Raw genomic sequence first — 13086 nt, 5'->3', positions numbered from 1 at the left:
TTTCTACTTCCAAAAACCAGTTTTTAACATATTATACAGAAAGAAAGAAGTTTGTAGCAGAAGAATTTCAATGAAATTTTGCCCTGGAGCTCAAAGCTTGGGAGATCAAAATATAGTTTATAGACTACTTGACTGATTTCATTCAAAGTTACAATTTACATTGCTGAAGAGCTTATGAGTATTTTTCAGTTAAAACTTTTTGATCATTAAAAAAGGAAACTAATGATGTTGCTAAGAATATTTTTTGAAGGCTTGTAGCGTATCTACTACTACAAAAATATAATTCCAATTCACTAGTATATAAAGCATGTTAACTCGACTCTATGGTGGGGTGCCTTTTCATAGATGAAAGTTGACTTTATCGATTACTCACTCCTCACATTCGACCTGCTTCGATTTGAACACGCCTTTCTCGGCAGTAACACTCACTTCGATTTGAACACGCCTACTAATCTGGATGGTCCACATTAAACAGTTGACTTGCTACTTGTGTCTGCGACATCCACCTCCTCGCACTATTGCTACCCAGCGTCGATCACACACAACGTCGGCCAGCAAGCACTCGACTACTAATGGCAACACAAGAGCAAGCACGACCTTGAACTTAATACAGCTCTCAGGTTCAGCAAAAGTATGGTGATCTTAATACACGCACAGTTCTCCCGACTTCTCACAAAACATGTCAATGAATCAACTTGGTGTCCATTCATCGAATTCTATCACAGATATAATTCTGGTAGGGGAGTACTGTAGCTTATCTACCACTACAAAAATACAATTCCAATTTACTAGTATATGTTAACTGGATTCTATGGTGGGGTACCTTTTCATAGATGAAGGTTGATAATGTCGATAATGCCTCTCCCCTTAGGCTTACCTTATTAATATTGAGAAAATAATTCCAAAGAGAAACCCCTTCCTGAGGTTTTTTGAATCAGAATCTAGATAGAAAAAAAATTGCTGATTTAGATAACTTATTTTTTTGTGTTTATGTTTTATATCAAAATATCGTTTGAAATTAGCATTAAGGTATGCCTAGATTGCATCTTAGTCTGTGAAAATCTGATCTTAAGATCAAAAATTTTTTTAACTATATATATATATTTTAATGTCCAATGTATCTATGTTTGTTCTTATGATGCAAATAAGATTAATTGTAGTTATATTTTCCCTATTAAGTCCAAAGAACTTAATAACATATGGAGCCGGGCTGATAATAGAAGTACTTTATATTCCAACAATGGATCCAACAATTTAGTTCGACATCCAGAACCTAGTGCTTTAGAGATTGCTGCAGAACAAGTAAGCATTTTATTTATTGCTTTTTTTTATCAGCTGTCTAATTATGAGTTGAAATAGTTACATCAATATTTCTTAGATGAGACTCTGGGGAAATTTAAGTTCAGAACAACAGAAGGAACTAATGAATAATGAGGAATCTACTGTTTATAGTCAGGCTATTCATTATGCTAATAGAATGGTGGCATTACGAGTTCCACTTGATGTCAGTAAAAGTGCCAAAAATTCTAATGATCTCGAAAGGGAAAGCAATAGTAATAGTAATGTAACAAACAGGTAATATATATTAAATACTCATTATGAATTTCTTTTCTATCTGTGCTTTTTATGAATTTAATATATACCTTAGTTCTTTATTTAACCAAGAAATATTTACGTTTCTTACTTTAGACCTTCTTGAAAGAATATGTAATGTGATATTTTAGTGAATCGGCTAAAATCAGCTTTATAATCTATCGAGAAACATCAGAATATGTTAACCTTAGTTCTTTATTTAACCAAGAAATATTTACCTTTCTTACTTTAGACCTTCTTGAAAGAATATGTAATGTGATATTTTAGTGAAACGGCTAAAATCAGCTTTATAACGTATCGAGAAACATCAGAAGATGTTAACAAAACATCTTTCAATCACGTCAGTGCAGTTGACTATTATAGCATGTTCCTCAATCCTAGAATATCAATTTGACTTGCTTTTCTGCTTCTCTCTTCAATTTATATTTAAGTATACCACATATGAACACGAGTTGTGAGATTCTTTTTAGGTAATACCTTCTAAAGTAAAAGTAGTGAAATGTCCCATTATTAGCAAGAATCGGCATTTGCTAGACTAATAACTGTTGCTTTTAATTGTAATTATAATCTTTGTAGAAACATTTTACTTTTATTATTATTTTACGTGTACAGTTATCCTTTATATTCTCTTCAACCTTTATTTGTTTATAACCTTAGAAAGAAACAAATAAGATTTTCAAAATTGATTAGTGTGTAGGAAATTAAATATTATACTATCGATTATGTCAACCTTCATCTATCAAAAGGTACCTCAAAATAGAATCGAGTTAACATGGCTTATATGCTAGTGATTTGGTATTTATTATTTGTAGTGGTAGTTACGCCACAAGTGCAGTGTTTATCTCCGTTTCGGTAGTTTTTAACTGTTTACACAATACCAGCCTAATTTTTTCTTTATATTTTTTTGATTATTTTCCGTGTAGTATGGCAGAGACTGATAGCGTTGATGCTGAAAGTGGATTTGAAGAAGATACTTCCGAAGTTGGTGCTAGTGTTATCAAGTTTGTATCTAGGTTTGTTGATAAAGTTTGTACAGATTCTGGAGTTACTGAAAACCACATTAAAGCTTTGCATCAAATGATTCCAGGTTAGTTTCTTTCCATTTATTTATCTAAAACATACCTTTGCAATATAATTTTTTTAACAGGGTGCATTATAACGTCACATAAATCAAACATTTAAATGGTCATCAAGCATTGTGGAATTTAAAGTTATTAAACATTTAGTAGATTGTTTTTTTTTAAAAAAAATTATGCTTGCTGATTGAATTTAAACTTTAAAACAAATGTAACAAATAATTAATTCGTTTGTTGGAACATCAATAAAATTGATGCATAGTTTTTATGCTTATTCTACTGTGAATGATTTATTAAAGGTTATATAAGCTGCTCATGAAGAACAATACCAAATAGAAGAAGAATATGTTAAGTAAGACAATACCAAAAAAACCTTAATGAATATTTGATGCTTATAAACTCTAAAGTATTACATTTTAATGTGCTGAAATGCAAATAAAAATAATGAAGATAAAGTGTACTTTGAGCAATGTATGAATAAAACTGCAGCATGAATAAAATACAAATAATGACATGAATACAGACGTTCTATAGCTTCGGTTCTACAAACTAGAACTTTCCTAAGTGTCTAAATACAAATAATAATAAGAAAAGCTGTGTTAAGAGGTTGTCACAGTAAATAATCAGCTTAACTTAAACTTTAATTTAAGGTACTTCATTATACTACTACAAGATGTTGCACAAACGTAACCTCAGTGGGTAATGAGTTAAGGTTTACAATTTTTGTAATTTTTTTTCATGTTCTTTTAAATAGAAGAAAATGTGTTAAACATACTAGATATAATTCAATTTTTTATTCTATTTTTGCTTTTAAAGAAATTTTTTCATTTTTGTAATATCTTAAATAATAACATTCATATTGAGTTCACAGCTCTTAACAGATAAAGACCATGGTTTCTATTTCATACTACAAGACTTGTTGTGTTATTAAATACTTAAAATACAATAAAGTTATTGAAAGCTTAGTATCATATAAAATTATTTTCATCAAATTTTACAACACATTTAATAATTTGAATTTATTATTTTTACCCATAATAACTAGTTATATGTAAGAACTTGTTTGATTGTACCAAAATCATCAGTACACACAATATTTATTTTATTTATTAATTTATTATAATTTTAGAATTTTATTAAAACTTGTGTAAAATAATGTATTATGCATTTATCTTTTGAATTATAGTGGCGGTTGCTATGCAAATGGAATCATTAGAAGCAGTTCATAAAGAGAGTAAACGTCTTCCTCCTATTACTAAGGTAATAATAATTTTAAATAATTCGCATCGAACATCTGTTTTATTGTAGCTAATCCATTGAAACACATAAGCCACTCACTTTCAATTTAATTTTAACTTATTATAATTGTGGTTTTTATTAATTCTTATGCTATAATATTCTTGTGACTGTATGAGCAAGAATTGTTCTAATTCTCCTAGAAAAATACAGTTAAGAAGATGTACCAATCATATCTGTTATCATTAAGGTCTAAATTTTAATGATGACATTAATGAATATTTTCATGAATATAGGACGTTAATGAATATAGGTCTAGATTTTAATGATGATTTTAATGAATATTTTTGGATTCTATTTTAAGTATGACATTCTTTGAATTTAAGTCTCTTAGTTTTAACATTTTAAGGTATGGATTTTGTCTGATAGTAAGAGTTCATTGCAGCACTTGAAAGACTGATTCAATATTGATGACCGCACTAGTATCGCTATTTTGAAATTACTTAGACAGATTGCTGTGGTTCACGGAAGTGCACCTTCAATGGATTCCCTTGCATGTGGTGATTTACGGAAATGAGGTCCCTGACGACTTGGCAAAGCAGGGCTCGGTTGAGCCATTGTATTCAGTTGCCTCATTGACTTTTGATGAGATTTTGATTGATTTTGACGATAGAGCTGACTAGACAGCGCTGTCGAGATTTGCCAGCAGCCACCTGAGGAGTGGCTTCTTAAGCAATGGCAACAGGGTTTTCCCGGTTTGTGCAAAGTGCGTCCCTGGAGCACATTCTGGCTTGTCTTCGCATTTCTAAGAAGACTTTCGCGACGGACCCTTTGCTTGCCCTGGATTTATTGAGAGTGTATGGACTCATGGAAAATGTCTAGCTGCCGCTAGACAGTGAGGGGATTAGTAACACACACATTTTAAGGTGTTCTTCTGTTTTGCGTCTTAAGGTATTTTCGTAGGAAGCTTAAGAATTTTTCTGGTCACTTTATTAAGTGAAATTTTCTTAATATTTTTAATTTTTATATTATAACTGTTTATACATACAGGACTTTTTGGAATTCCTTCTGAGGTTACAGAAGGCTGTATTAAAGTATCTAACAGGATACATTATACTAAGAACCGAAACTGTTTAATAGTTATGTTAAAAACATAATATAAAAAAATGTGCCTGACTATCATTTTTTACTTTCTTTAGACTTGTGTTATTTTAGCATTTATTAATATTTTTTTCCAGTAATCAAAATCTGTTATAATAAAATAATCTAAAAACAGGAGATTAATATATGTTAATAAATATTATTTTTTGAATGAAAAGTGCTGTTTTTTTTTTTTTTTTTTTTTCATTCTTATATAATTTAAATTATTTTTTTTATCTTAATCATTTATGCTGCAAAAAAAAATCATAAAATTTAAAAAAAAATTTATTAAATTTTGTTACATTTATTTGTGCATGATATTTTGATGCATTTTTTAAATTAAAATGATCAGTTTAATAAAAAAAATTTTAATAAAATTTTTTGTAATTTTTTTTATTTTGTGCGTGATAATTTTCTGTCTTGATGTTATTATATTACATTTTGAATTTTCTAACAAATTCAGGCAAATGTATTCAACACTAAACTGACTAATAAATAATGCTTGATGTTTTTATTTATCTTGCTGACAAGTTAATTTAATGGTAATGATTATTTTCCCCTGTAGCCTAAAATTTTAGCTCCAAGTTTGCTGCAAGGAGAAGATTTGCTGATGGAAGGTCTCCGTGTCTATCTGATTCCAGATGGAAGAGAAGAAGGTACAGGTGGCATACTTGGAGGTCCTAATCTTTTGCCAGCAGAGGGTGCTGTATTTCTCACTAATTATCGAATTATTTTCAAAGGAACACCGTGTGATCCTTTTGGTATGAAAATTTCATTTGTCTTTTTTCCTCCTCTTTTTGTTCTCTTGTTTAGTTTATGTAGTTTTATATTTTGAAAAAGTAAATTCTCATCATTAATATTAAGTTATTTTAAGTTTTTTTTTAAATGCTCTTTTTAAAGTCAATGTTAAGTATGCTAATCAGTTTTTTATTTTATTATTTTTACTATATCTTAAGCAAGGGCTGGCTAGTTTCTTCAAAAGTCTAGATGTAGATTTGTATTATTTTATGCTAATTTTATAATACCTTTATATTAATAATTTTAAGTTTGTATTGCTATGTGCCTCTTTTTATTTTTTTAGCTTTTAAGGCGGGACAAGCACATGATATAAATATTACCAATTGACTGTTAATCATTTGTGGACTGTTAAATTGTAGATTATTAAGTTTCATGTTTCAAAATTTGATATCCTTATTATTTTATCAGAATTTTAGATCCAATAATTCTCGACATGTTATAGTTTGATCAAAATTAGCTGACATATTTATTTAAATATTTACATTATATATATACAGTCAAACCCCGCTATAGTAAACACGGTTTATAGTGAACTCCCGGATATAGTGAACAAAATGCTCGGTTCCGTGCCTTGCTATACACGCATAATGTTATTTTTTGTGGATATAGTGAACCAAAAAAGTGAGGAAGTTGGATATAATGAACTTTTTTCTGTCTTTGACTGATTTTTTTCTTCATTTTTTTGTAATAATTTTGAAATTTCTACTTCAAACTAAATGAATATACCTATTTTCAAAACCATCTATAGAGGGAATATATATAGAGGCGATAATCATTTTTTCTTGTTTGCTTCTTTTATCTCACTTTCCCATCCCTAAACAAACCAAGCAGATGTTTCCAACCCAGGAAGATGGTGCACCTGTAAGGTATCAGTGGAACCAATGTGCATTATCTGTCAGAGGGCATATCTGTCAATATGCATTATCTGTCAGTGCATTATCTGTCAATATGCATTATCTGTCAGTAGAACCACTATGCATTATCTGTAAGAATAATGAATCATTAGTCATTATTCATTATTGGTCAAAGGGTTGGACACTAATCTGTGTTGATAAGGCCCTCATTTCAACTCCTTATTGCACTCAGTTCAGTTAAAATGAAGCCTGCAAACAAGTGATTCAAATTTAACTAAGGCGAACAGTAAACGTAAAACATTCTCCATTGATGAGACAGGGTGCGTAGTGTTTTTAAAAAGTGCTTAAAGGTGCTTATTTTCGTTTTTGAAAGCCCTTAAAGGCGCTTTTTTTATTGGGTGCTTTTAAAAAGTGCTTAATTTTCCTTTTCCAAAATGAGATTTTTCCTTCACCATGTTGATTTTTGCTAAGAATTATGCAGAAAAACGCTGTTTACATTGTTCTATTTAACGTTTTCACAATTAATTCAACCCCAATCTATTTCTGCTTATCTTCAGTCCATAGCTATGAAAACGCCATTCGATTAAGGGGCCGTTCAAAAAGTACGTACACAAAAATGGAGAAATTTCAAACCCCTCCCCCCCCCTTCGTACATTACCGTACATAAGGTCTTACTCCCCCCCCCTTAGAGTACGTACATTTTATTAGTCTACCCCCCTTTTTCATAATAATTAAAATAATTATGTTTTAAATAAAATTAAATATTTACTTAAGGAGTATGTAGGATAAAGTCAAATTTAAATTTGGTGTATGTTTATAAAGTACGTACTTTGTATAATACCTCCCCCCCTCCCCATCGTACAAAACCGTACATAATAGCAAATCCCCTCCACCCCCTTCGGGATGTACGTACTTTTTGAACGGCCCCTAACATGATTAAAAAATTTTGACAATTCTCAAAAACAATGCCGAAAGTTTTTTTAAAAATTTTTTTGACATTACGGTTAAAACTAGATATGACCGTCAATTGTCAAAAATTTTCCAATCCTACCTAATTGTGTTTTTTAAAGTGCTTAAAAATATTATTTGAGTGCTTAAAAGGAGCTTATTTTTTGTTGAATAATTTGGCTATGCACCCTCTGATAAAATGGGCATAATCAGAAAAATTTAAATGGTATGTAACCATGCTGATATTTGCAGGGAATATAAACTATCCAAATCTACAGTTTGTAACGTGTGGAAACAATTAACAATTTCTCATGAAAAACATTTTGATGGTAGAAAAAAAAGTTGAAAAAAGCAGATCACAAGGCTGTTGAAGAAGCATTATTGAAGTGGTTCAGCATTCGAAAAAGCCGCAATTTTCCAATATCTGGGCAAATGTCGATGAATTTGCAAAGCAATTTTGTGCGACTACTTTTATATGCTCAAATGTTAGGTTAGACAGGTTTAAAAAGCGGAATATCAGAAATTCCGGAAAAATTATTTGATAATCAGGAAATGTTTCCATATCTGATGTTGAATATTATTCATCAGCTAGAGATTACAAATTTTTTTTTTTGCATGCAAGATGAAAAGTAATAAAAAATAACACATTTTTTGCTACTAGTACATAATATTTTTCAGTCATTTATTTGAATAATGTGTAATAAAAGGGAAGAGTTTGGGAACCATTAGTTAAATTGCCTGTTTAACGGATATAGTGAACTCCTGGTTATAGTCGCGGCTTCAAAGGACCGAAATTTCGGTCCCTTGAAGGTTCACTATTTTTATAAATATAAGCATTTATTCAACAGTTTCTTGTAGGCCCTCGCCTTTTTTAGTCTCTCCCAATTCTCCTTCTTTCCTGAAATTGATCTTGAGCTGGAAAAAATCTTAATCTAAGTTGCCTTTCCATTGATTTTTAGGTCATCATCTTTTTATTCTTCTGCGGAGAGGAATGACGTTGAAAACCTGCAGTATTTTTTTTTTTCATTCTCTGAAGATCTCCGGCCTACCTCATTCCATACAGTTTAAAAATATTGTCACCTGTATCAATTTTAAAGAATTTGTGGTTGTATCGTTTTTGCCAGGTGTTATCCAAAATAAAATCAAAGACAGATCTGAATTCTTTTTCTTTCATTCATCCTAATTTATAAAATAGATGCTAATATCAGCTTGGCCATTTAACTTTAACCAATTTCTTAGATTTTTTAAAATAATTTTTTATTTAGAAAAATGCATCTAAAAATATTTTTAAAAATGTACTTTTTTTTTAATTTCATTGACATTCTGCAGCTTGTGAACAAGTAATAGTTCGGTCTTTTCCTGTGTCTACTCTTACTAAAGAGAAAAGAGTCAATGTTCAACACCTCACTCAAGTTGATCAGTTCCTACAAGAAGGCTTACAATTGCGGTCTCATACATTTCAGGTAATAAGTCATGCATTTTTCTTAAAACTTAGATTGATTCATTAATCATTTCTACTATAATTAGCTTTTGTATTTTTTTAGCTAATAAAAATTGCATTTGATGAAGAAGTGACTTCTGAAAATATTGAAACATTTCGGAAACTTATCAACAGAGTTCGATGCCCTCCTAATGTGTTTCATGTCTTTGCATTTAGTGGTCATCTTGCAGTGCCACAAACACCTCTTCACAAACAAAAGGAGAAAAATGCAACTTTGAAGTATTTGTTTTTTGGTTTTTATTAATTTTTATGTTTGCAAATTTATTTAACAAGGTTGGTTTTAATTTGTTAGAATGTTTTAACAATTTCTTGAAATTATTAAGTTTATTATGTTACTGTTTTAAAAAAAATTAGCATTTATATTAAGTTTGGTAATTAAATTTTTTTTAAAAATTAATGATGGTTGATCATAGGTAGTAACATTGAGAATTAGTTTTATCCACATTAATAAATTTTTACTACATAATCTATAAGTGCTCTAATTTTAATTAATCTAATTTTAATTTTGTAAAAAAATGCTTCATGAAAGTGCATTTCTTTTGTAAAGAGTTTTTATTGATTTTTTTTTTCATTAGCTTAATAAAACTAGATAGTTTATTTTACTACTTTTCCATTTGCCTATATTTAAAGGTTTGCATTTGGTTAATGGCAAGGGCACCAGCAGAATAATGTAAAAGGGGGTGCAACCCTCTAACAAACTAACCCCCCCCCCAAAAAAAAAAAATTTACAAATATTCTGTTATTACTGTTTTGTTATTACTTATATAATCTTACTTATTACAATTTGTTAATTTTTTTCAACATACATTTTTTCATTGTTAACAAGATATTTAAAAAAAAGTGCGAATTTCTTGTACTTGCAAATTTTGCCACGAGAAACTATTGATGGCGCTGGCATAGCTACTGACTTTGAAACAAAAATAACTACAAACAGTAGTTTCGGGGGGCCGGGATAGCCTGGTCGGTAGGGCGCTGGGCCCATATCCAAGAGGACGTGGGTTCGATCCTCGCCGGCCGAAGACTCCCCGTGTAGTAAATGGTGACTGATGCACGTTAAATCTGTCGAGTCTCAAAGTCCTCCATGTTCCCACAACAAATCAACACCTCTGGGGGTACTGATCCAGGAGTTTCCTTGTCTTCTGGATTGGTTCAAAATTACAAGGCTACGGAGTTGAACGTAAGTAGTCGTAAACCCACGAAATTGGGTCGGCTGTTCAACGACGGTTATATATATAAAAAAAAAAAAACAGTAGCTTCGTATACTAACGTGTTTGAGCACGCTTAAGATTTGTATTTGTTGTGTTGATATTTATTGAGCTTTAGAAGATTATATATATATATATATATATATATATACTATGTGTAAAGATCTGCTCTAACCGAAATTCATCACTGAAGCTACAACGTGGTACGAAATGTGGTGGAATAGAGAAAATTCTTATGAATCCCTTGAATACATCGATTTTGTAATTGAGGGCACACCGTTTTATCCAGCTGTAGCGGAGGCTATCAAAATTGGCCTAACTCCTCCAGCTACTACGTGCGCACTATTGAACGCACTTTTAGTACAATGCGACACATCAAAACATGGAATCGGTTTACAATGTCTCACGAGAAATTAAGTAATTTGTGCATGCTCAATGTGCATAAGAAAAGATTCAAAGATGACTCAGAATTCATTGAAAAAGTTATAAACAGATTTGGACAGCAAACAAGACGATTACTATTCTTGTTTGATTAAACAATTTTTTAATTGTTATGTATCAATAATTATTTAATTACTTGTTTTTGAATAAAAATATTTGTAATAAAATTTTTTTATAACAAAATTGTTTTTCTGTATCTGCGTAATTGTTTAGAAAAAAAGCCAGAGGGGTGCAAGTGCACCTCCTTGCACCCCCCTGCCGGCGCCCTTGGTTAATGGTCACCAACAAATGTCAGACTAAAGCTCTATCGGTAGCCTGTGTATTGATTTTTGTTATTTTTCTAGATTGTTTATTTTATTCTTCTTTTCACTTATATTCAAAAGTTTGCATTTAGTTAGTGGTAGTCAAGAAGTGTCAGACTAATACATTATAAGTAGTCTGTGTATTGATACTTATTTGGTTACATAGGATAATACAGTTGAACCTGTTTATCTCAAAAAAATTTTAAAATTCCCTACATTTACTGTCTAAAATCAATGTATTTTCCATATTTATGTCGAAATTTTTTCCCAAAACCTTCGTTTCTCGAATTTCTAATAATAGAGCACAAATGTCAAAACTTTTCTTATCAGCAGAACTCGCAGACAGGGATGAATTTCGTGAATTCACAGGAAGTAGGGATGAACATGGTTGGGAGTGTTTCTTGGAATTTCAATCACTATCCCTGCACTTCCTTAACTAGAAAGGAATACAATGATTCTGGCAGTAAATAAGGGATTAATGATTCGTGACCATCAGGAGTTAGCTTTTTAACATAGATAAGGAAGCTAAGAATAGAAATTCATTTTGACCTCAAAATTGCAACCAATGGCTCAAAGGATAATTAAGAATTTTAAAGTGAACTATAGAAAATGATCTATGAGGAATTTGCAATCTATCTAACCTCCAAAGAATAATCGAAACAAATAAGGTTATCAGTCAAAAATTTTGGAAAAATTATTTTCAGTGTTAAATGTATGTTAAAAAACTGTTATGTGAATAGATGTATGTGGTATAATTAATTTAAAGAAATGTCTATATTTTTCTAGAAAAAACAAAGCACTTTTAATAGAATTTCTTAATTAAATTTAATTTCTATATAGTACCTGTATAACTCTAAACCTCTCTCTCTCGAATTTTTCGCCTTTCCTGTGAGATTCGAGATAAACAGGTTCGACTGTATATTATATGTCGAAGCAAATTCTCCACAAAAATCTCACATTCAAAAGTCATTCTCTAATGTTTCCTTTTAAATTTTAACGTGATTTTTTAAAAATTTAAAAAAATGTGCTAATAGTCCATCAAACCTTTTCTTCCCATAATTATGCCAATATTTATCTTTATTGGAATTACGAATAAAAAAAGTTAGGTTCTTTTATAATAACTCTATAAAAATTTATCATGTTCAACTGCTTTGCCCTGTAAATTTAGGGATCGAGATGCTAAACACATTTTCAGTTGTATGTTTTGAAGTGAACATTATCGCATTTTTTTCATGAAAACTCTCAATTACTGTAACCATCATTAGCTCTTGACTACATCTTTTTTTTCCTCTGAACAAGCAAAAGAAGAAAAAATTATATGTTTTGTTGAATGTTAGAATTTTTTTTTTTATGTCTTACTGAATAATTAAGAAATAAATGCTTCTGTCGGGGCCGTTCAAAAAGTACGTACACAAAAATGGAGAAATTTCAAACCCCTCCCCCCCTTCGTACATTACCGTACATAAGGTCTTACTCCCCCCCCCCTTAGAGTACGTACATTTTATTAGTCTACCCCCCTTTTTCATAAAAATTAAAATAATTATGTTTTAAATAAAATTAAATATTTACTTAAGGAGTGTGTAGGATAAAGTCAAATTTAAATTTTGTGTATGTTTATAAAGTACGTACTTTGTATAATACCTCCCCCCTTCCCCATCGTACAAAACCGTACATAATAGCAAATCCCCTCCCCCCCTTCGGGATGTACGTACTTTTTGAACGGCCCCTGTCTACTTCCCACTAATAATGTTCCATTTTTATTAATTGAAATGTGTAAGACTACCAGTCACAAAAACTTTTGCGACCTTTATTCCAAATTCGATGATTTTCAAGGATTTTTGAGCTACCTAATTTTAAGATTAAGAGAATTTCTTATATAAATCTGATATTGAGGAATAGGGAATTAGTTTTTAAAAAAAAGTGAAAATTAAATGATCCGCTAAAAAAGATTTTTGTTTGAGAGGGTAATATACTTTAATGACAGTTATAGCA

General features: G+C 30.6%; 1 protein-coding gene across 1 annotated transcript in view; it reads left to right on the top strand.

Annotated features, from left to right (window-relative positions):
• Sbf (SET domain binding factor) overlaps window positions 1–13086 on the top strand; it is a 72936-nt gene that overhangs the window by 25010 nt on the left and 34840 nt on the right. Inside the window, exons 18-24 of the mRNA XM_087165738.1 lie at window positions 1180–1302; window positions 1379–1575; window positions 2517–2680; window positions 3856–3929; window positions 5611–5806; window positions 8975–9108; window positions 9190–9365. Coding sequence (XP_087021864.1) covers window positions 1180–1302; window positions 1379–1575; window positions 2517–2680; window positions 3856–3929; window positions 5611–5806; window positions 8975–9108; window positions 9190–9365 — 1064 coding nt within the window. The remainder of the gene's footprint in view (window positions 1–1179; window positions 1303–1378; window positions 1576–2516; window positions 2681–3855; window positions 3930–5610; window positions 5807–8974; window positions 9109–9189; window positions 9366–13086) is intronic.

Source organism: Parasteatoda tepidariorum, chromosome 6 (assembly GCF_982258835.1).
Source record: "Parasteatoda tepidariorum strain Cologne lab strain chromosome 6, Ptep-v5.0, whole genome shotgun sequence".
Lineage (NCBI taxonomy): Eukaryota > Metazoa > Arthropoda > Arachnida > Araneae > Theridiidae > Parasteatoda > Parasteatoda tepidariorum.
This window is presented reverse-complemented; position numbering and strand designations above follow the sequence as displayed.